The following is a 22,606-nucleotide window of genomic DNA, read 5'->3' as shown; positions in this document are numbered from 1 at the left end:
GGGGCGCTCCGTGAGGGGGGACACAGCCCCTGAGGGGCTGCCAGGGGAGAGGACAAGCGACATGATGGCACCGGGGCTGGGGGGCGAAGCCACCTCAGCGGGACGGGACGGGGGCAGGACCGCGGGGCACGCCGGGACTTGTAGTCCCGCGGGGCGCTCCGCTGCATGGATCTCCGGTAAGCCAGGACTACATTTCCCAGCAGCCCCCGCGGCGGTATATAAAGGCGGGGCGGCGCGGTGGGCGCGCAGTAACCATGCGGACGGGCCGCTGAGCGGCGGCAGCGGGGCGCGGGTTCCGTCCCTACGGCACCGGGCAGCGCCGCCGGCATGGAGCTGCCGCAGCGCCGCTAGCACGCCCCGGCCGGACACAGGTAGGGCCGGGGGAGGGCTCGGCAACCACCGGGGGGGGCTGGTGGATCCGCTCCGGGCAGCGGGCACCGCCGGCGGCTGCTGTAAGGGAGCCGGCGTGGGGCTGGCAGCAGCCCCCGGGGGTCGCAGCAGGGTGTTGGGGGGGTGCTGCCGGTGGGATGGCTGAATTTGGTGCTTTTAGGGTGTTTCTCACGATGTCTTGTGTCTGCTAGGAGTGGGTGCTTGCTGCTGGGGTAGCCCTCCACCTGCTCGCCTGCTGCGAGGAGGGAGCAGCCCGGCTTCCTCCCGCTGGGGTTGGTAAATTAGGAAGGAAACAAACAGCCCGAGCCCGGGGCTGGCCTCTGCAACCGTGGGGTGGAGCCTGGCGGTGGGAAATATAGTGTTTGGTCAAAGAATTGGGGCTCGGCAGCAGGGCTGGGGCGTGGGGAAGGCCCTGGTGGAGGCATTGGGCTCAGTGGTGCCCTCCTGGAGGCACTTGTTGGAGCCCCCGGGGGGGTGCGGGGACTGGCAAGAGGGGGGTCAGCAGCAGCTGTGGTTCCTGATAGAAATGAGGGGTTAACGGGGCCTGATGGCACTGTCTGCCCTCTCGCATCACCCCAAAGAATCGGTCTGTGGGGTGCACCGGGACCCCAAAGACTCAAGCCCAAGTGATGAGAGGGAACCCGAGGTGCTGGCTCCCCACAAGAGCTGTCACAGTCTGGAGCGAGCCTTGCAAATAGCTTGTGACACCAGGTTTTGGGCTCAGCCTTGCTGTAGAGGTAGTGCTGGATGGACGCCAGGACGTGGCAGTGTGGGGGACAGCCAGTCCCCCCCCGGAGTGTCAGACTTTGGGTGAAACGTGCAGGTAAGATCGTGGCATTTCCCACGTCGTACATGCGTGCAAGAGGAGCAGCAACAGCCTGGAGTCTGCCCTGTACCAGCCCGTGGGGTCCTGAGGCCTGTGCTGGAAGCAGGAGCTCCTTCCAGTGCTTCCCGGGGGTACCTGGCTGTGATGGATGGTTTTGAAGCCAAACTTTTTCCAGCAGCCTCCCAGCAGGACCCAGGTCCTGGGGGCCGTGCGCTGCGCCAGGTGACGGGGCATGCCGGGAGCCCGCGGCGGTGCCACGCCATAAACACGAGAGTTGTAGTTGTAGGATTGTGCTGGAAGACGGGAGGAATCTGGGAATCCCGTGGGAGGTGGGATGAGGGTAGTGGCTCTGTAGTAGCTGGTAGACGGGCTGCTTGCTCGCCTGTGGGTGAGTGTGAGGGAAGGCAGCTTCGCCAAAGCAGCTTACAGGGACCAGAGGGGCTTAGAGCTGGAAGACGGCCTGCTGGTAGAAAGTTATGTAAATGTAACATTTCTGTCACGATGTGACTGTGGTATTAATCTGGTTTCATAAAAAGCTTCCTTATGGAATGCTCCAAATTCGTTGCTTCTGCTGCTGAGGTAGCACCTTCGCGGGTGGCTGTTGCTTCAGGAGCCTGGAGCCGTTTTTCTGCTTGCTGCTGTGTAGCAGTGCCAAAGAGGAGTTAAAAACCTCCGAGCAGTTCCATGTAGCCCCCTGCACACTGTGCTGACTGACCTGTAAAGCAGAAGGCTTGAAAAGCCAGCAGACATACCCACGAGCTGCAAAGCTGATCCTGTCCACGTCCACGGCTGCTCAGAGCGATTCCTGTGTTCTTCGTCGGGCATCTCCCAGTGGCGGCTGCGGCAGGCAGGGTGCCAAGCAGCCCGAGCTTTGATGCGGCCCGATATTCCTTCCTGACTTCTGTTCCCAGCAGACGCCACAAAAGCCCCCCCCCGTTGCTGCCTGGCTCCATCTTGGCACGGGAGCGCTGTAGCTGGGGATGGGGATGGAGCCAGCTTCCAGGGGGCTGCAGCCACGCCAAGTGTCTGCAGGCCCTGCGTGCTCCGTACCTGTTGAGAAACTACTTTTCCAGGTCTTCAGCACAGTTGGGTTCTGTAGGACCACATTCTTTCTTTTTGGGGAAAAAAAAAATAAGATAAAGTAAACTACAGGAACCATAATTCCAAGGTGGAGTGAGGATGCAAAATTCAGCTCTGGATTCTGAACTCAGAGAAGTTTCATTTTCATAGTTGTGGTTTTGGTTAAGCCTATCAAAACTTGCATCAGAACTTTTTTTTTTTTTTTTTTTCCCCTTCCTAACAGTGTTTTTACTGAGAGCAAGAACTACAGATCTGGGGAAGTTAACCCCCTAGAGAGACAGGCGCATCAGAAATGTGCGTGGAAGCATGTGTTATTTTGCTGATTTACAGCTCGCAGTGATGTAACTCCATCCTCATCTGCCAGAATGCTAATGTGAGGAGCGCTGCAGCCAGCTTAGTGCTCCTGCCTCCCCGATCGTTCTGCTGAGCAGATTATCAAAGGACGGTAAACAGCACTGAGAAAACTGAGTGACGGATGAAAAAAAATTGGGATTAGAACGTTAGATAACGTTTCTGCTTTTGGAGTAATCTGATACTTCAGTTATAGGGAAGGAGGCCTGGATACTGAATCCAGATGTAAGGATGTGTACATAAACACTTCGTTCTCTCCTCGTCCCCACCATGTGCGAGATGTCAGAAGCCAGTGATCTCGGTGCACATACGGGTAAGAAATCTGTCTCATCACAGTAGGCCGAAAAAATGGCTACTGCCAAAAGACTGTGGCTTCTTTTTTTTTTTTTAATTTCTGGGAATTGCTTAATAGCAGTTGAGTATGAAAGTTTTACAAACATTTGTTTTGCACCATGGCAAACCCTCTTCATCACTTCTTCAGAAATTCAGAAATCTGCCAAGAAGTTCTGAAGAAAAGCTTTAATTGTCACGCTGTGATGTCCAGATACGACCTATCTGAATCCCTCCCTGGGACACGTGGGCACAAAGGCCTGACGGTTTGCTAATGATGCTCGGCCTGAAGGATTAATTGAAAACTGGTTTATCTTATGATTGAGGTAACCCATCAGTCCGTGGCCGCTCTCCCGTCTGTAAGGGTTAAGCAGATTCACTTGCTAATGCTCCCCGTGCGATGAGGTGGTACAGAGGCCTGAACCTTCCCTTCAGGAGGACGACCTGTGCTTGCCTTCTAGAAAATCACCGCGGGGAGCTCGGCGTGTACCAGGCGGCCCGAGAAACGGAGCCTTCCTCTGCAAGGAGCCCAACCCAAGGGTTTTTTAGATCAGGAGGGCGCAAAGTAGGTCTGCTGGCCACCAGTGGTTCTCCCCACGTGCTGGTCACGTGCTGGCGGTGGCTCCTCCTCGTGGGCTGCTCGTCACGGGCATTTAGGGTTTTCTCTGCAGCCCCGGATGCCTGCGGAGGTCTCCAGGAGGGCAGAGCAGTGGGCTCACCCTTGGAGAAGGGCTGCTGTCGCTGGGAGACGCGGGAAGACTTGCAAGGCTTCGCTAGGAGAGACCTGCTGGCGGGAGAAGAGCGGCAGCGATATTCCTGCTGCGGGGACCCGAAGCTGCCAGCAGCCATCCTGCAGAGCCCAGCCCTGGACGAGGACGCCGGTGCCACCATGGAGGGCAGGGAGCCCCCGCCGAGGTGCGGTACTGGCAAGGGAAGAGATGGAAGGCGTTGGGCAGGCAGGGGTAGGGGGAGATGAACGGACACAGGAGGATGAAGGCTCGTGGGGCAGGCAGAAGGAAAATCCCTGGGTACGTTTAGGGCGTCTTGCATTTGCTGGGAAGTTTGCACCTTGTGAGGAAAGGAGCGGGGCTGAGGAGTTAGCCCCTTCTGCAGGCAAGTCTTGTGGCTATATGGCCATGTGAAATGGAGGGGTGTATGTTCTGTACACTCTTCTGCCCTGGCCAGACTCCAGGAGCTGCTATAAACCAAGCTTGCTCTCTTCCCCATGGCACTGGCTGCCCTGGTTCTTTTGGCACGTTCCAAGGCTCTTCTTCTAATAGAAATATTCTGGAAAACGCTTTGTGTGCTTGTAGGGCCTCCTCCAGAGGCTGACGTCTTAAGCTGCTTTCTCTCTTCAGGGTTAGAGGCAGTAAGTATGAACTTCACTAAGCATCAACTTCAGTAAGTGCTGCGTACTTTTCATGGAAATAAAAAGATGCTGTCAGGTCATATTTGGTTTAAACTTCAGAAGTGATTTGCTTCCCTGACAGCACGTCTCTTAATAGATGTTCTTTTTTCAGCTTTCGGCAGGTGCTTGTCAATAGGACCTGTCAGCTGCGATCGGTGCAGCAGCCCGATGGTGCCGTATGAGATAGCTCTGTCACAGCCTAACCTCTGCCTGGTGCCTCGTTACGGGTGCTCAACGTGAACTTTCTGAGTGCAGCAGGGCTGTTAGCCCGCCTGGCTGCAATGCACAAATAAAAAAAGAGGTGCTCCTTCTGAGAAGGGATGCCTCGTGTGTTTGCTTGCTGGCGTGGAGGATTTTTGTAGGCTTAAGTTAGCAAGAGGAGTTACTTCATCTGTTTCCCCTTTTTTTCTTAAACTGAGTTTCCGTGCACCTATTAAATAGTAATTTCTGAGTAGCTTTGTCATTAGTATGGTAACTAAATAAATTCTTCAGCTGTGCAGTGGCAAATAGTGTGAATAGAACATAATTAACTTGGCCGTCATCGTGCTGAACGAATTTACTTGTCTCTTCCAACTTTCTTCAAGAATAGGGGGAAACGTGTGCTTGATTAGATGTGCGGTGAGACCGAGTTTCCTCCAGGGAGAAGAGAGGCGGAGTGGGCTGGTGGATGGGGATTTGGGGGACCTGGATCCAAACCCAGGCACTGAGGCTGACCCGCTGCGTGTCCTTGGGAGAGTCACAGCACGGAGCTGCTTCCCCCTCCCCGCCTCTCACAGCCCCCCGGCTCTTCAGGCTGCACGCTGCAAAAACCCTGCTGGCTTACCAGCGGTGGGAGGAAAGCAGTTTCTCTGAGAAAGGTGCATTTCTCCTCTTTAATCTAACGGTTCATCAGAGGAAAATCTGCCTGCAGATAGCAGGCTGCTGGACATGAAAGGTTGCAGTTAAATGGAAAACAAGATCATGTGGTAGATAAACACACCACGCTGAGTTTTTTTTTTTTTCAAATGCGTTATCTCTAAAACGTAGCTACATGCGCATAAAAGTAACAGCACAGAGCCCTGTCGAAACTGAGCGATTCCTGAGCAGTTCCCCCAAAAGCGTGCGAGGGCAAGCAGTGCAAGGATGCTGGCGCTCGAGGCGGCGTGGCAGGGACGTTCCCTCCACCATTGTCATATTCCACAAGCTGCAACCAGCCTCAGTGCTTAGGAAATGCAGACCTTGGCTCTGCTGCTCACATAGTGCTCAGCTGAGGAGTTGGATGCTCCTGGGCTGCTCTGTGCAGTGCAGGGCACCTGTCCCAGCCGCCAGGCACCGACCGCCCGCTCTCCGCTGCCCCAAATCCCTGGGATTTGTCTTCCCGTGGCGGTGTGCGCGTGCACAAATTGCTCCTCTTAGATTTGCTAAGGCAGAAGCTTTGGAAATGGCAGTGCTTCATCCTGCAGCCCCAGAAGAGCGATTATTCACCAGATGATCTTTTAAATGGGGCACTTCCTCCTTGCTTTGGCTGTTTTAATGGAATTCGCATGAATCTTTCTCGCAGCCCTCAGGGAAGAAACCTTCTTTCCTTTTTATTGAAGTAAGGATGGAAAACATCACTTTTTTTTTTCAGTTTTCATGAAGTTAGCCGCACCTGTAAAAACAGATCCCAAATGCTGGGCGAGGGAGGACTGTCCGAAACACATGGAAATCAGTAGAAAAGCGTTCAGTGAGAAGTACAGTGGATCGAGACTAAAGGGCCAAATGTTTGATCAAATCTTGTAAAACTTTGATTTTCAGATGTGTTTAAGTACCTGACCTTCATTTAAGGTTTGTGAGTCAGGGCAAATTAAAGAGGTTAGCCTGCTTGGCCTAATGCAGAAATAGTAAGGACCCAGTTCTACTCAGGTCAAACAGTTTGGCGTACGTGGTCTTTTGGGTTCCTTGTTGAAGTCTTCTGGTATGGTTAGTGGTACCTGCTAATTTATGGACGCTTCTTCATAAGCATGGCAATAGCTTATGCCATTAAGCAGCCCTTTGTTTGCTTTTTTGTTGTCTCTGCTCTTTAAAATCTGATCTCTTTTCTGTTAAAAACCAAACCAAAATTAATCTTTTGCTGTGAAGCTTCCTGTCTGCAGGAACGGAGTCCAAGCAGTTAAGCACAGTTTGAGATTCGATTCTTACCTAAACAGTCTAAATAGTGAAAAGTGATAAAGTGCTGCCCCAGTTTCTGGAACGGTGCATATGAAACTTGCAGTCTCTATTTAATTGAGCAATAAACCACAGTGAAAATATGATAATAGAGAACTGGGTACATCGTGGGACTACAAGGCACAGCGAGGAGCTTTCTTGCTCTCAATAAACATTGTTAGAATCATCTTAAAAAGATTGTTGTTCGTCTCCCAGTTGCTGGAAATCAAGCCATTGGTGATAAGACTTATTTGGTCTCGTTTATTTTACAAATAGGATTTGCAGTCATAGGTTAAAGTATTAAAATCCCACACAAAGCAGACACGTGGGACAAGATATCAGCAGAAAAGCTTCAAATTCTTTGAAAAGCCTTTCAGTGTTAAATTGCTTGAGATGAGGAATAGCGTATTGCAAAAATCTGGTTACAAACAGTTCCCGTAAGGAGGAACTTCAAAAGGGGGCCTTGACTCTGTTATTCAAGGAAAGCAAACTCTCAGCGTTGCTCTGAAGCCTGTTTTTTCGAGCTGAGCATCGAGATGGAGATGAGTGATGGGAGGAATTAGTGTGATATGTTTACCAAGCAGTTGCATTTCCTACTCTGAGATCTTCAAAAAGCAGATGTCTCATTAAGGTATGTGATATTTAACAGTCAGTTTGATTTCTAAGCGTTTTCGCTCTTAATCCTGCTTTAACTACCATTACAAAATCTGTTTTCGTGAGACAATGGGTTGAAGCCTCTGAGGTGAATTTCAGCGACTACCAAACTTTCACTGGCTTGCTCAAGGCCCCGAGGCTCAGCACATGATCTGCCTGTGCCCTGAAGTGTGATCGAGTCCTTTCAATCTTCCTGAAGGCTGGGGACGTTGGTGAGGCAGGGTCAGGACTTTGTTTTGGACAGGAATGCAAGGTGCCTGTGGAGCAGGGCCGTGTAGGAACCTTCCCAAGTGCTTGTTTTCCACTTCAGATCAGCTCTTCATGAGCTTTTGCTGTTTGCAGTGCAGCTTGTTTTGAGGATATGCACAAGATAATCTATAAGAAAGTAATCAGAAATGAACCTGTAATTATTGCAGTCCTGTTCAGTCAGAAGACCAGTCTGGAGGTCTTGTGATGCAGATTTGTTCACCGAGGCAGCACAGAGCAGTAGGGGAAAGGCAAGCACTCAAACTCCTGAGGGAGCGGGCAGTTTGCTTTGCTTTATTTCGCTGCCTGGATGTAGCTGTGCGTTTTCAGATCCAGGCCCATACAGCAAAGCTACAGATAGGCACAGTGACTTCTAGAGAAGTACTTCGCAGTTCTCGTGAAATTCAGCAGGTTTCCATAGTTATTATTTGGGCTGTTTCCTTAAACAGAGACGTTATTTTCCTGTGCAGATAAGCTGTACATAAAACACACATAAAGATGTGCTAACATTTGTATAGATAACATACATGATGAAGTAACCACCAAAGTAATCAAAAGAGTTCAAGCTGTCAAGGCTTAAAAACATCCTAGAAATTGTTCATCTTTCGGGTCTTTCTCTATGCCTATGGGTACAGTCAGCTGCTCTGTGTAAGGGTCTGCTCAGTTTGTGTTTCCTTTCTCATCTTAAAAATCAGTAAGTTTGTATTTGTGGAAGTTTGTTCTTTTCCCACTTAGCCGAAGAATCATTGTTTCCTTTAATGTTGCTGCTGTCAACATTGTTGCCCCCGAGGTAAACCTCTGGTACTTGTTTGGAGAACCCTGACTCTGCGTGCTAGCATTGCCGTGCTGCTATTGTTTCCTTATCTCCAGTTTTTTTTCAAGTACTTTTACCTGGAAAAGATCTCGTTTCCCCCAGCATTGAAGGGGGAGAGTACAATGCTCCAGCCGTGGTGCAGCAGGGACGCAGTGGCTTTCCTGCAGAGCTCCTCTCGTGAGGACGTGAGAGCAGCGGCACAGCTCGGGCTGCACATCCTCCACCAGGTCCTCCCCAGCCTCTTCTTCAGCACTAATCAAATGCTCTTGGCACAGGCATATCTAAAATAAATAAATTGCAGAGTAATGCCCGTATTTATCTACCGAGCACAATTGTTTTTTGAGCAGAGAGATTATGCTTCTAACTGTGCAAGCCAGCTACTGATTGCGTGCGTAAGAGCCCTCCTGCCTGGGGCTTCCCGGGGATTTCTGGTGGCCATCTCACCCCTTCCTGGGCGAGGGGACCTGCGGGATGCTTTGGGTCTGGGTGCCCAGGGGGGAACAACCTCAGGAGCGGGGTCCTTAAAGCCAAAGGTCAAGTGAACCAGCTTCGGGTATTCAGTTATTAAAGTAGGCGATAGACACAGACAGCGATTATCGTGTCCTTTTGGAGCGTGGGCAAGCGTTAGGACAGCCCTCCTGGTGGCCACGTACTGACCATTGCTGACCATGATACTACTGGAAGTGTCAGTGAATTGCAGAACTGCTTATTTTAGGTGTTCAGCTATCATCATGCACAATACTTTGCATGTCCAGAGCTTCCTTGGTAAGGAAAACAATTTTAAAAAAAGCTATATTGCGGAAAGTAATTCATATGTTGTAGAAATTGGATTGCCCGTCCTTAGGCCTGGTCTTGATCAGTGGTCTGGGATATCAGTGTTCTCGCCAAGAAAAAAAATCTTCTCTAATGGAAGTCAATAATTTTGACCTTCGCATTCTCTTGGGAACAGCTGCGGTGAACATCTGCCTCTTCTAAAGGCAAATGATGTAGTCCAGTAAAGTAATTCCCCATAAAAGGGATACTGTATGTGTAATTGTAGGATGGGAGAGTTGGGCATCAGAAATACCTTGTGCATGCAGTAATACCACAATGCTCCGCAGCCCCGAAGGTCCACGCACCAGAAATGAGTGCCAGAGGAGACTTGGTCTCCACCAGAAGTATCTACGTTTCTTCTGGACTTAGTTGCTCTTTGCTTTGGGCTGTATGAATTTAAGGCATTTTTAACTCTGTGGGCCTGAAAACTTTGTGTGTGGAGTTTGTCGTCAACCTCCACTCAGGAATGAGGCAGCTGTATTTCGGGGGATGCTAATTCAGTCACTCTGCATATTTCTGTATGTTTTCTGGCATATATCTTAAAATAGGTAGTGCTGTTTTTCTGTCCCCTTACCAGGAGGGAAAGGAAACAGACTATGTAAGGGGCAGTGCCTGAAGGACTTGGCACTAAGCGACCTGAAGCCTCCTGCCTCGCTTCTGCGGGCACACACGCAGGGTTCTGGAGGAGCTGAGGCTTCTCCCCCTGCATATGAATGTGGCCTGTTATCTTGTGATTTTTTCTGAACTTGATTTTAATTGTGCAAGTGACACAGTGACATGCAGGCGTGAGAAGGTCTGCAATGTGCTTTGACTTCGTAATCGCCGTGTGATGCCTGCACCGGTACTCGGAGGCAGGGAGGAGCGGGAGCTGTTTGCAGCTTGGCCTTGGCTTTTGCTCCCGCTGTGATACCTGCAGGGTGTTACCAACATTACCTTTTAGATCTCCAAGAATCTGTCTTTGTTGATCTCCAGCCTCGCTTAATGAACTTGGTCCTTACATTTTGGTAAACAAGGTAATGTTCAATGAAAGGGAAGATCTGTCCCACGTACAGTGTCAGGGCTGTGTGCTGTAATGAACAGCATTTCCTGCTGCTCAATTCTCCCAACAAAAGACCATTTAAAGTTGATTTTGGTGTGTCATGCTAGGTGGCAGGGTGAAAATGTTTTCAATTATTTTCCCATAAATACAAGAGTCTGATCCTGGGCAGGGCTGCCTTTCGGAGCCTGTCACCAGCCTGTGGGAAGGAGCAGCTTGGAGCAGCCACGTTACTGCCTGCTGTTTGAAACCTCCTGCACAGAAAGCTGTTCCAGCATTTTGAAGTTGGTGATCAAAAGCCACAGCTTAGGAGGATCTCCAAGAAACCAGTAAATGGCTTTTCGAAAGGCATCTTTGAAAATCTGTTTGGTTGGGGTTCCTTTTATCAGGGCTCCTGTTGTTTGTCTCTCCCTTGGTTGCTGTGCCAGATAGAAAGTTGCTTTTCTATATTTGGTTAAATGACAGGTAGGTCTTGTGTCAGTCAGTCCAGGATTTGGGACTTTATAGAAAATAAAGGTAGTTCTTAATGCTGTAGGAGCTGACAGCACTAAGTGGCTGTCCCTTCAGTGTTTCGTTTAGGCAATTTTTTTTAAACAGGATCGAAATATTCCTCATTTCACAGGGATTTGGCTTCTTGATGCGTCATTTAAAGCATTCGCCTCTGAAAAATCTTAATCCTTACCTTTTTACATGCAAAATCTGTTGTCAGGCATATTCAGTGGGTCTTCGCCTAATGCCGGCTTTGAGGCAGCAGCTCGGAGCGGCGCTGTGTAGCTGATGGAAGCTGTTCTACATGTCGATTCCTGGGAGAGCCATTTCTGCACACCAAGGAATCTTTACATGTGCCCCTACCTTCCTTTGCTTCTGGCAGAAGTGTTTAGGCAGAGAAAAGCATTGTAATTTAGGTGGTACAAATAATGCGCCTTAATTTAAGGCACTCCTCTTCCCTCCTCCCCCCTCAGGTGGGGTGAAAGGGGCCAGCACGCCTGCTGTCAGATCCTGCCAACATCTGCGGGGACGAATATGGCTCCAGAGAAACAATCCCGCACTGAGCAGGATGCCAGGAGCTTGTTGGTTTTCCTGAGTTTGTTTTTCTAAGCAAGCGTTTCGCCATGCCGTGTTTTCCTCGATACCTGACATTGCAGGGCAAGAACTCGTTGGGTTTTGCAAACAAACACGAGGGGTGCTGTTGTTGTAACCCCCAGTAGCTTGCATGGAGAAATCATTCCGCCTAATAAAATACATTTTGCTTTATTTTTCTAGGGGCACTAAGCCAGAGATGACCGACAAGATGTCGAGCTTCCTTCATATTGGAGATATTTGTTCTCTCTATGCAGAGGGCTCAACAAATGGATTTATTAGCACTTTGGGGTAAGGACAGCTGTTCTCTTGTACCGAAACATCTGGAAGAAGGGCTGCCAGAGCTCGGTTAGCTATCTTGAGCCTGACTCCCAGGAAATACTGGGTAAAACAAAGTAGCTTTCTGTACAGATCCGGCCCTAAATTTAAAAATGGCCTGAAATTAATATGGCAAGTTAGATTTTGGGGAAGATAGAGAGCATGTCAATGGATGTGGTGTGGTTTTAATCTAGTTGGTGGGGAGGAAGAAGCTCGCCGTGGTCAAGCAGTGGGGAGAGGGAATGAGTACAAGAAAATGATTTTCATGTTGTCTGTCCCGTGTCCATCCGTGTGTCCTGTCCTGTTCTCTCCTGCCCACCCTGCCCCCAGTCAGGAACAAATAGGCCTCAGTGCAATCTGCTGATTGGGGAAAAAAAAAAAAGAAAAAAAAAAAAGGTAGCAATGTAAGTAGGTGGTTTAAAAAAAAAAAGAAAAAGAAAAACTTGAGCCAAACCATTCATAAACCACTAACTTACCACTATGGCTAGTTCTGTCTTGTCTTGCAGTATTTGAGGTTTCTCACACAAACAAAATTGTACTTCTTCAGTCAAAGGAGAGCACTTTGAATCTGCAGCTTGCTGATGGCCAGCGCCCCCGGAGCTGCAGTGGGAGCCGTGCCCTGCCTGCTCCTGTCCCTGGCGTGCTGCCCCGCAGAGCTCCTTGGTGTTTCCTTCTGCGACCACATCAGGCTAGGTGCTCTGTAGGAGGGAGCCTCGCAAGCAGTCAGAAGTGAATGCCACTTTGTTAAACAAAAAGTAGCCCTTCACGTAGGACGAGGAAGACTTTGCAGAGAAAGCACAGAAGTGAAATACAGCCCTGCCAGAAGGGACAGGGCATGTTTTGTTCTGCTCAACTGCTGCTTAGGAGAAATCTCTCAGAACATCAGAAGCTGGCAGTGGAGCCGCGTACTGAGTGTGAAGACCTTCCAGGGGGCTGGATGAGAAGCTAAAAGAGCACATCTGCCACCTCGTTTCAAAGCAGTGGGAAATTAGGGGGAGGGAAATAGCGTGGCATATTGCTCTGGTATTTCAATACCGAATGAATAGCAAAGAAGCAACCAGGAAGCCTGGTGATGTGGTGAGTGGGCATACACACAACGTGCTCTTTCTCATTTCCAGTAGCTGTAAGGGCCTCAGGGTGGGTACAGTGACAGCAAATTTTTTGATGCCTACTGTCCAGATGTATCTGATAAATGGATCTCCCAAGCAGGGTACAAAGACAGCATCCTGGTAAGTCTTTCAGCAGGAAACAATGGGCTGAAATCTCATCAGTGACTCCAAACTAACTTGTAGGTTTAGTCCTCTAGCTATTAGGAATCTGGAAAATAAGGGGGCAGAGAGGAAGCAGACACTGAAGATGCACCATGATCTATTATAGGAAAGAGAAGAAAATATGGGATGCTGCCAGAAGGGAAAGAAGGTATGATAAAAGCAAGGGATGTAGTAAGTAGGGTTGGTTGAATAGTATTTGGCAAATGTATTTGACAAATTTCCCAGGTACTCGTCAAATATGACATGCAGTAGTCGATCAGCTGTGTTGTAACTGGCCAAATACTATCTGCTGGCAACTGGCAAAACAAACTGAGCGGTACGATACATTTGGCTTTTTTTATTCCTAGTATTGAAGCAAGTTTGGCAGTAGATAATTCCCGAACAAATAGAAAGTGATGTTATGTTTAATCCCATACGGTGCATGACGAACATTATGCGGTGGCTGTGGCTTTTGATGGCATTGCTGAGCAGATATTTTTCACCATGGGTAGTCCTTTCAGACGTTGCAGGCCCTGAGCACATCCATTTTTTTTAGGCTTGATGAGATGTTCTGATGGCAGGTCTAAATATCCCTTAGTATTAAAGGCATCCTTGTTGATTTGATTTGCAGTGTTTTAAGGTAACTGTATTATATAATGGCCGCACATCTTCTGAGCCTAATTTAAGCCAGAAATCCCAATTGCTATGCGAAACATGAAATGCATTATCATCTTAATAAGCCTCCGTAATCAAATTAGCTTTGTCCCATATTTAATTTAGTCTTTGTCCTGGAGAAAATTAAAGAAGCAAAGGAAAGATTTGGTGTAATTGTGCTCTATACCATGTGGAGTTCTGACAGTCTTATGTCATAACGATGTGTAATGACTTGTTCATGTGGTTAATGAAGGTTGAGAAACAGATACCACTATACAGTCTAATGTCATTTTAGCCAAGTAACTCTCTTTGAAGAGTGTTCCTATTTAATATTTGTATGACATGACTGTTGCTTAATTGTGACTTTGCTCTCGCTGTTTCCCAAACTCAGTGCTGTCATCGCTGTGATTATTGGTGTTCAATATGGCCTCTTCAGGCCTTCACACCCTGTAAAATTATTTTCTTAGTAAGTTGGGAAGTTCCTCTTGCTTTCTATTTAGCATCAGGAGAAGAGAGAGAATTTGCACTGAGGTTAACAATGCGGGGGATTATCAGAATAACCCATTTGGCTTTTAATTTTGGCCATTTGTTTGCTAGAAGCAGGTGTTCCAGTGAGATCAGGTGTTGTTAGTATTATTCTTGTTGGAGCACATACATGTTTGTTTATTGCTGAATAGGGGGAAAATCCATGGGGAAAAAGTAACTTACTGTGAATGTTTGCATATGCAAATTTTAGATGCACAGAACTGTTGATCCACGTAGTGTCTCTGATCTCTTAATTTTTATGCACTTCATGATTTTCCATAATTGTTGTCTCAAGATGCTCCCTGCATGTAAGCAGCCTCTGCAAGGAACAACTCTCATATTCTAGGTTTCAGTCTCCTTCTCAAGTTGATTCTGCATGAGAATGGACGTCTCTACCCTTTAAGAACTTGGAGTTTTACCTTCTACTTTTGTGTAGAAAGCCTCTTTGACAGATTGGTTTTAAGGGGCCCAATTGTATAATTTTAAGATCAATTCAGAACCCACAAGATATTTGGTTACAATTGCATTTTTTGCTATTTAGAAATAGTGTTTGGTAAAAGAGCAATTCCATGTAGATACAAAGCTTGCTAAGGGCAGAGCAGTGGTGACAAGTGCATCTTCAATGCTTTATTTATTCTGTGGGCTTTGAATTCACCCACAGGGTCTTTTGCCAGTGTGTATTCAGAGGAGAAGCTCTGTCCTGGCATTTCCTATTGAAATCTCTTGGGTTCACTCTCCAATTTGCTTCCTTTCTGGTAAAGCAGGAGGAGGTTCGTTTGCTCTCATGACTTTGCTTGTGTTATGACTGGTAAGCAGGAGGGTGTATTTATGCCTCCTGTCCTGTGGGAATCAGTTTGCATTGTGGCAGTTGACGTTTCTGCCTTTTTTGGTACTTGAGGGGGTCATAGGATTGGTGTCCAATTGATGCAGTTGTCTTATTTTCCCGTTCTCTGTCCTTTAATGTGAACACAATTGCAACATGATTTAAATCTGTCCAAGAGGCAATAACTGTTTTACGGCTGTCTCTCACCTAACTAGAATATGGGCTGTTCTGTCTGCACCTCAAGGAGGGGACATAAAGAAGATGCAGCATACAGGAGCAATGACTTATTTATTGTCCCGCCTGTCCAGGAGCATAGCTCTGGGCAACAGTAACAATTAGCTGCATGCTTCTTAGAAGGATTTGGCATTTGGGGAATGTCTTTTGCTGAAGTGGCCACTCAGATAAAATATTGCAAGTAAACACTTCGGTTTTGCTAGCGAGGATATAAGCAATTGCAAAGGAAAAGAATCTCACTTTATTTCTTGTTTCTTTGCAGCCTTGTGGATGATCGGTGTGTGGTACAGCCAGAAGCAGGTGATCTTAACAACCCACCCAAAAAGTTCAGAGGTAAGTTTACGAGACAGCTTTTTACCCTTCTGGATGGAAGAAGTCCTTTTATTTTGTGTAAGCTACTTTTGAGCACCTCGCTTCCTATGGAATATTTTAGTGGCATCCTTCTTCCAGAAAGGCCGACTCACGAGGAAAGAAAACGTACGTATGTATGAATGTCTGAATTGTGCTGTGGGACTTAAAGGAAGGCTTTGTGAAGGGCAGGTGCAAACTGAGGCTGCCTTTCAGATATGTCCAACCAGGATGTCCCTGTGAGTCTCATTTCTCTGAGTGTGGTTTGGTTACTATCCGTATGTGCCGTTTAGTTACCCAGTACCAAACCTGCTTCTGAGAAGAGGAAAATGGAAAGGAGCAAATGTTTGTTGCAACTGTTGTTGTTCAGTCTCATCCATTGTTAGCTAAGCTTGAGTTTGCCTTCTTTATCCCAGGAAACTTATGCTTAGTGTAAGAAATTAATGCCTGCTTTGTGGAGTTTGGCTGGGTCTGATTAATTTAAGAAAAACTTTAAACAGGAAGAGAAGCACTAATTGGGATTTTGCTTGGAAAAACCTTGGTTTCTTTCTTTCACCCCTCGGTCATGTCTTTTAGGATAGCTCAGCCCAAAAATTCTTAAAATTTGGTATACCTTTTATTGCTGTTCTCAGATGTGGCAGCTCCTAATTATCTCTTTGTTGGATGAATCTTGTTTCTTTGGTTATGCTTCAGTTTTCTCAGGGGCCTAGAATTGCCGTAATTCTATTCAGATTTGGTTAGATTGCCCTTGAAAATCGCGTATCTTCTGTGCTGCTGTTTTTGTTTGCCTTTGTTTGGGTTTTGTTTCTTTGGTTGCTTTGGTTTGGTGTTTTTCCCATGACATGAGGATGTCTCATGTAATTAAACTTTTAAAAATGTTACTGAAGTCTGTGAGTTCTTAGTGGTTTTTCCCCATTTTACTGGAAAACTGATAGCTGGTGATTCAGATATTGCAGAGCAACCTAGAAAAGCTTTTAGAATTGACTGTTAAGCTCTCCAGAACAAGAACGATGGTATTACCTATCCGTGCTCTAGTTCATGTAATTCTTAACAGTAAAATCAAATAAAGGAATAAACCTGGATTTGACTGAGACTACTGGGTATAGGAGAGATTGGGGGTGGAGGTGGAGGAGAAAGAGGCAGGGAAAAAAGGAGAGAAAAACAATTATTTCTAGCTCAGCTTAGGAACTCCAAGTACAAAGAAACATTTTTCTGACATGAAACATTGTGGTTGGACATTGTAAAAGTTCTCATATTAGTCAAAATTTATACACGGAGAAAGAATGGTATGAACATCTTCCAACCTTTGCAGTTACTTCACTAAAGCTTTCATGAGGAAGTTTATGCTTAACAGTAAATGGCAGCAAAAGTCATAAAATTTTAGCAGGCATGTCAGTTGTTTATACGCATGCTTTCTAACTGTGGTCTGAGATAAAATGCTTTCCACAATAAATATTCAGAAGAAACAATAATGAAACTTATCTCACCATCTTCAACACAAATAGAAAATATCCCTTTTTTAATGAAGCAAAGGCACCCAGATACTTGCCTGGGGTGTTGCCTGGGAAGTCCCTGGCAGTGTCGGGAACTACAGCCGTGTCTCCAGTCGTGGTGTTTTAATGGCACCTTCCAAAAATACCCTCCTTGCAAGTGGAACACAGTCTTCCCTAAGGTGTATTTATCCAAACAGCGTCCTTTACTTCTGGGTTACAGAGCAACAGTGGGCATCTGGTGAATGTAATTCACCAGTCCCAATATTTAGTTCTGTTATACTTGAGACTTCGCTTTAATTGCTCTGGGCGATGCCACAGGTACAGCAGACCAGAGCACAAGATTTTGCAGCAGCAGCACGTGGAAACATCATAATATCCAATGAATTGTGTAAGCGGTGTCCATGCTTGCTCAGTGATTTCTCACAGCCCATGCTGGCCATCCCAGCTGATCGGATGTGGTGGGGGAGCTGCTCTGGCTGCAGTTTGAGGAGTGTGATCTTGGTTTGAATTCAGATCAGTGAGAAATGCTGCCACGTAACTGAGAAGTAACTTCTGAAGATCTTATTAGAGCGGGACCAAAATTAATCAGGTGTCAGTGACTTACATTATAGCTTTGAAAAGACGCAGTACTGGAAAAATGCCTCCATGCTCCAACCTGGTTTATATCTATGTGAGAATTCTCCTTCAAATGAACGGTGCGTTAAGTTGTCCAGATGCAGGTCGGTCACATCTGAAGTCACCTTCTGGGGGGAACACTGACCGTGGCTTCATGGCCCCTGCAGGGGGTCTCCCTTCAGGTAGTATTTTAAAAACATAATTCGGAACTTCTCTGAACAGATTTTGGGCAGATGTAAAGCTGTTGTAAACACGATCGTCATGCTTCACGTGGTAAGAGATATTTAGAAGCAAGCTTTTCTGCTTAGAGATGCATGCATCACTCTTAGAAAATTCAGTGTGAAACTGAAGTGTGTGTACCCAGCAGCAGAATGAATCCAGCCTGCCTTTTCATAGCCATGGATGTTTCAGGTTTTAAAAAGTCTTGTTGCCTAGGCTACACTTAATCAGTTGCATCTCGTGCCAGCAGCAGGGCCCTGGGCTGGTGGTTTTCCTTTTCTTCCTACTTCAGGCCCTAGAAATGCAGCAGAGTTTCTGTGCACAGAGTAGTGATATTTGTGCACCAGCCTTCTTCCTGAGGAGTCTCCACCAAAGGCAAGGCAGTTGACAGTAACACTTTGGGAGCTTCTTGCTGTCACTGGGCTCTGATAACCTGCCTGCAGCGTGCAAACAGCCCCTGCCTGGGGAGCCTCTTCCTAACAGCAAGCACTTCGCTGCTGAAACGGGTTGGTTTATGTTAGTAAGTCACTCCTTTAAAAAATGTTAGCTGCAAGTCGTCCAAAGGAAAACTTGGGTTGTGCTTGGATGAGCTGAGCTGAACAGAAGGATTTGCAGCAGCACGACTGGAGTCGGAGATGGGAGCGATAGAGCAGTCTCTACCACTTTCAGTCTGCTCGGAGGAAAGCGTACAGAGGTATTTTAAGGACACGAGGGCTTGTTTTGTTGATAAAGTTGTGGAAAAAATAGTCTGACATTAATCTGGTGGTGTTGGAGCACTGAGAGGGAAGAAATGCAAGAGGAGGCTGAGAGGAAGGTGGGGTAGAGTTCAGGTGAGACTTGGGGTGCAAAGTACAAATAAGAAAAAGTTAAAAACAAAACAAAACAAAACAAAAAAAACAGGGCATGATAGATGGAAAGAACTGAAGTGCCAGAGCTTGGAAGTAGTAGTAGTAGGTCTGTAGAACTCCAAAGAAAGCTGTTAGTCCAGCCCATTCAAATTACAATGACCACTGGCCTGTAGTTATTTCACATATTAAATGCTATAGTGCCTTTAGGTCTTTAAAATGTTAATATAAACACTTGAAAGTGTTGAGGCTGATTTTTTTTTTTCACTTCCTTTTTCCTCGTCCCCACCAGAAGTAAATAGCACCCAAAGTTAGTGGTTTGAGGTTGGACAGTAAATTATGGTCTGAGATTTCAGTGGATTTTTTTATTTTGTCTTTCTGGACCACTTGAAATAATGGTGTGGTTTGTTCTGGTTTTGCTTTTTTCTAAGTAGCGTTTCTCTGGCCCTTCATATTTTCAGCTCCAACTAACTCAAAAACCCTCTAAAACTACCGTGTAAAACATTAAGACTTCAGAGTTACTTTCATTTAGGTGTTTCTTTTTTAAAATGTTCATATGAAAATTCTCGGGAAAGTATTTAGCTTGTCCGAATATACTGTGTACAGATGAGATTCCTGGAAAAAATCCTGGTTGTGGAAGTCTCTAAAAAAAGAAAGTGTGACAGTTCCTTGGTTGTCTGAACCGCTTTGAACAAAAAAAAAAAAAAAAGGACATTTTATGTGTTTTGTAAAGCTGGAATCTGATTGCTGCATGTGAGTATGACTGTGTGTCTGAGTAAACTCGTGCATATCAGAAGGATGTTCTCTTATGTGGCAAGTACAAACTGCAGCTGGCCCTTTGGCGAGGCCAAAAGCACCACTCTGGTTCATTAGGAATGAGGCGGACTTGAACGCAGGGAGATGCTTGCTGCTTTCTTTGCAAACCGAAGAAGTCAGACCTAGCAATAGTGGCAAAGCTGAGGCAGAGCCCAGGGCTGGTACCTGCTTTAGCTGCAGGAGCTGTGTTAACCTGGGTGTGCTGTGCAGGGGTTTGATTTGCGCCCGTGCTGGAGCGGGACGTAGCGGCGCGCTAAGCCAAGTGTGTTTGCTCCACGCTAGACGCTCGTGCTACTCCGAAACAGCCTGTCTGACAGCCGGCTCAGGAAATTCCTTACAGCTCTTTATTTGGGATGCAGATTTGTCTGCCAGGGATCCAGAAGCTGCAGCAATAGCTGCCTGAAAGGCAGGGAGACCGGGCGCTTACCGGGTTAATCTGGCCGGCAGCTCCCTCCTCCCAGAGCACTGTTTTAGTAGTTGCTGGGCAACACTCTTTTTTTGGCAAGATGTTCAAGGAACGAACCCATATCTCTTAGACTTAAAATACCCTCATGGCGAAGCAGAAGATGAGTAGTTCGTTTCTGTTTGTTCTTTTGATCCTAATCCATACTGTATGCTCCTCGCGCGTGTTGCTGTCAGGAAGCGCTGGACCGTGCTCCTCTGGCATTGTTGGGGCTGGCGCTGAGGGGCCGAGCCTTTGAACTGCAGCTTCGTCTTCAGTGGAAGAAATGACCTGAGGCTGGGCACTGCAGAGAAGCTTTAGTACATGTACACACACCGATGCTTTTTGATAGATTCCTCTTGTATTCACGCTGTGCCCAGCACTGATGAAAATCAGTACTCTGTAATAAATACCCAGATCCCTCTGCTTGTCAGTGAAGGAAAAATCTTTGCAGCATATAAAACTGCACTTTTTTGGCAGTAAGGTAGTTCAGTGCCATCCCCTGCACTCATCAAGAACAACTTTTTGCAGTACTGGCCTTTAGGTATCGAGTGCGCAGCTTCAGATAAGCGGGCAGCCTAAAATCCTCTTGCTCCCCATATACCTATGCGTACATCTCCAAATCTGCTCGGAAAGCAATTATATCGTCTTGGATTGCTTTTTAAACTTTGATGTGAAGTAGTCTGGACTGGATGACTTCCTGCATGTATTGGATGAGTTAGCGTGGGTGTCGTGCAGGTGGAGGGCACCTGCCAGGAGTGACGGTGATGAACGGAGGGGTGTTGGGCCTGGGCTGCGTGGCCAAGCTTTGGCTCCTTTTTCTCTTACATGGGACTTGAAATGTTTGGGTATATTAATTATTCTTATGCCTAGACTACTTCAAGAAACAACTCATGTCTAAATATGGCCTTTTCACTCTGATAACAGCATATCAACAGATAAAATTGCAGCATTCCTTTTTCATTCAAGGCAGGATGTTTGAGAGTGCTTGAATGCGAAGCTGAAATCTTAGCCTGGTGGTCTTGAAGAGAAATAAATAGGCTGCAATAGATTTGTGACTTCTCAGATGTCCAAATCACACATAAATGCACTTGGTGAATATCAAAACTACAAAGTGGGGCAACAGCAGTAAGCACCCACTTGTTTCACTCCTGTTTTTCCAGCGGGGCAAACGCCATAAAAAAATCAATGATGCTTAGACCCTTTTCATAAAGGACACTGTTGTGATTTAGTGGGAAATCAAAAGAAACTTCAATGTTACCATGATGGAAGAGAAAAATAAGAAAACATTGAAGTCTAAAGTTTTGCCTGTAATTTCTTTATTTATAAGTAAAGCATTGGTTATTCCCTGTGGGTAGAATCTCTGTCTCGCAGAAGTTTGATACGGTTAAGTATCCGAAGTACATTTTCACTGCCTCGATGAGGAATCCTTTAGCATGACTCTTAAGCATTTATATAACTGTACTAGAAAACTGCCAACTGCTAGTGTGCATTTGAATTCGATGCCCTTTATATGATCAAGAAATCCTGAGCACTGTCTCTAAAAAGTGAAGCTTTAGCCCACTGCATCCTACAGACAAGCAGATGTTACAGGCAATTGTCACGGTGGCATTTAGATCTTTCAAAAACCTAAGTCAGAAGTGTTGTATTTTCATACAAACGTGCTTTATATCTGCAGAGGCTTGGAAAATTCTGCACAAGGAATCCTAATCAAGAGTTGATGCACCTCTTGCATGAACACACCCAAGCTTCCTTCCTCTCTTCCCAGGAGAGGTGGCAGGCAACGTGCAGTGCTCCCTCTCCTTGCCCAGGGAGACTTCAGCGTGACACGGGATCATGGAACATCCCGAGTTGGAAGGGACCCATAAGGATCATCAAGTCCAACTCCTGGCACCCCACAGGTCTACCCAAAAATTCAGACCATGAATATTTTGTGAACACTAAATATATTTACCATGTTGAACCATATATTGGGAACACCTCCTTTCCAAACACTTTCAACCTCAGATTTTGTCTTCACCAGCCTCATCTAGAATGCTTCTATGGTCTGCTATGTTAGCAAGCAGAGAGAAGGAAGTGGAGCTCTTCTTTACGAGCACAGCAAGAGAATAGATGTTATGAGCTGGCTTGTGTAGCTGTTGTGTCCCGTGATTTATTTAAACGTGCAGCAGCAGCTTGCTTTGCTTTGAGAGTAGGAAATGGGTGCAGGAATCAAAGGGCAGCTGCGTGTGTTTGTTTATGCAGGAAGGTAAGTGTCACGCAGAGGGAATCAGCAGGCTGCTCCCACTTACTTTGCCATGTGTATCACAGTGCTGTTCCTCATCGACCAAAGCAATTCTCATTAAGCAAGACAAGTTTGTATCCCCTTTGGGGGCTACTGTGCTGAAACAGCAGCACATCCTAAAGACATTCCACCCCCATGCTGTTAAGTGCTTTGCTGAAACCATGAATAAATGATTGGCTAAATAATTACTGCTTAAAAACAGATGGTTTAGCGTGGTTTTGCTGCATCCCAACGATGGGGTACCAAGACCATCGTGGAGAAAAGGCCCGTGTGGATTACATGAATCTTTTTAACTTGGCATAAAAAAAAAAAATGTAGGTTCTGAACATGGAGAGGAAAAAGGTCTGCTTGGGAGCCAGGGCACAGGCCGTGAGATTGGCTGGGTTAAGTTTGCATGCTGCTCTGTTCCTAGAGCACTGCGCTCAAACAGCTGTCTGCCAACTTCTGGGTTTCAAGTGCTTTCATCTTGGGTGCTTTGCGTCTAGATGAAGGCAGAGCAAAGCCCCTTTGAAATATAAAGTGGCCGTTAATATGCATAACTGGAAC

The 22,606-nt window shown here is 46.6% G+C and overlaps 1 protein-coding gene across 3 annotated transcripts in view; it reads left to right on the top strand.

Moving 5' to 3' along the window:
• The first annotated feature begins 261 nt into the window (after positions 1–261).
• Positions 262–22,606, top strand: part of ITPR1 (inositol 1,4,5-trisphosphate receptor type 1) — a 163,958-nt gene continuing 141,613 nt past the window's right edge. For all 3 annotated transcript variants that reach the window (XM_082768397.1, XM_082768398.1, XM_082768396.1), the window contains exons 1-3: positions 262–371; positions 11,378–11,485; positions 15,261–15,331. In XM_082768397.1, the coding sequence (XP_082624523.1) occupies positions 11,394–11,485; positions 15,261–15,331 (163 nt within the window). In that variant the 5' untranslated portion in view covers positions 262–371; positions 11,378–11,393. The remainder of the gene's footprint in view (positions 372–11,377; positions 11,486–15,260; positions 15,332–22,606) is intronic.

The sequence above is a fragment of the Aythya marila genome (assembly GCF_965140915.1).
Source record: "Aythya marila genome assembly, chromosome: 10".
NCBI classification, from domain to species: Eukaryota; Metazoa; Chordata; class Aves; order Anseriformes; family Anatidae; genus Aythya; species Aythya marila.
This window is presented reverse-complemented; position numbering and strand designations above follow the sequence as displayed.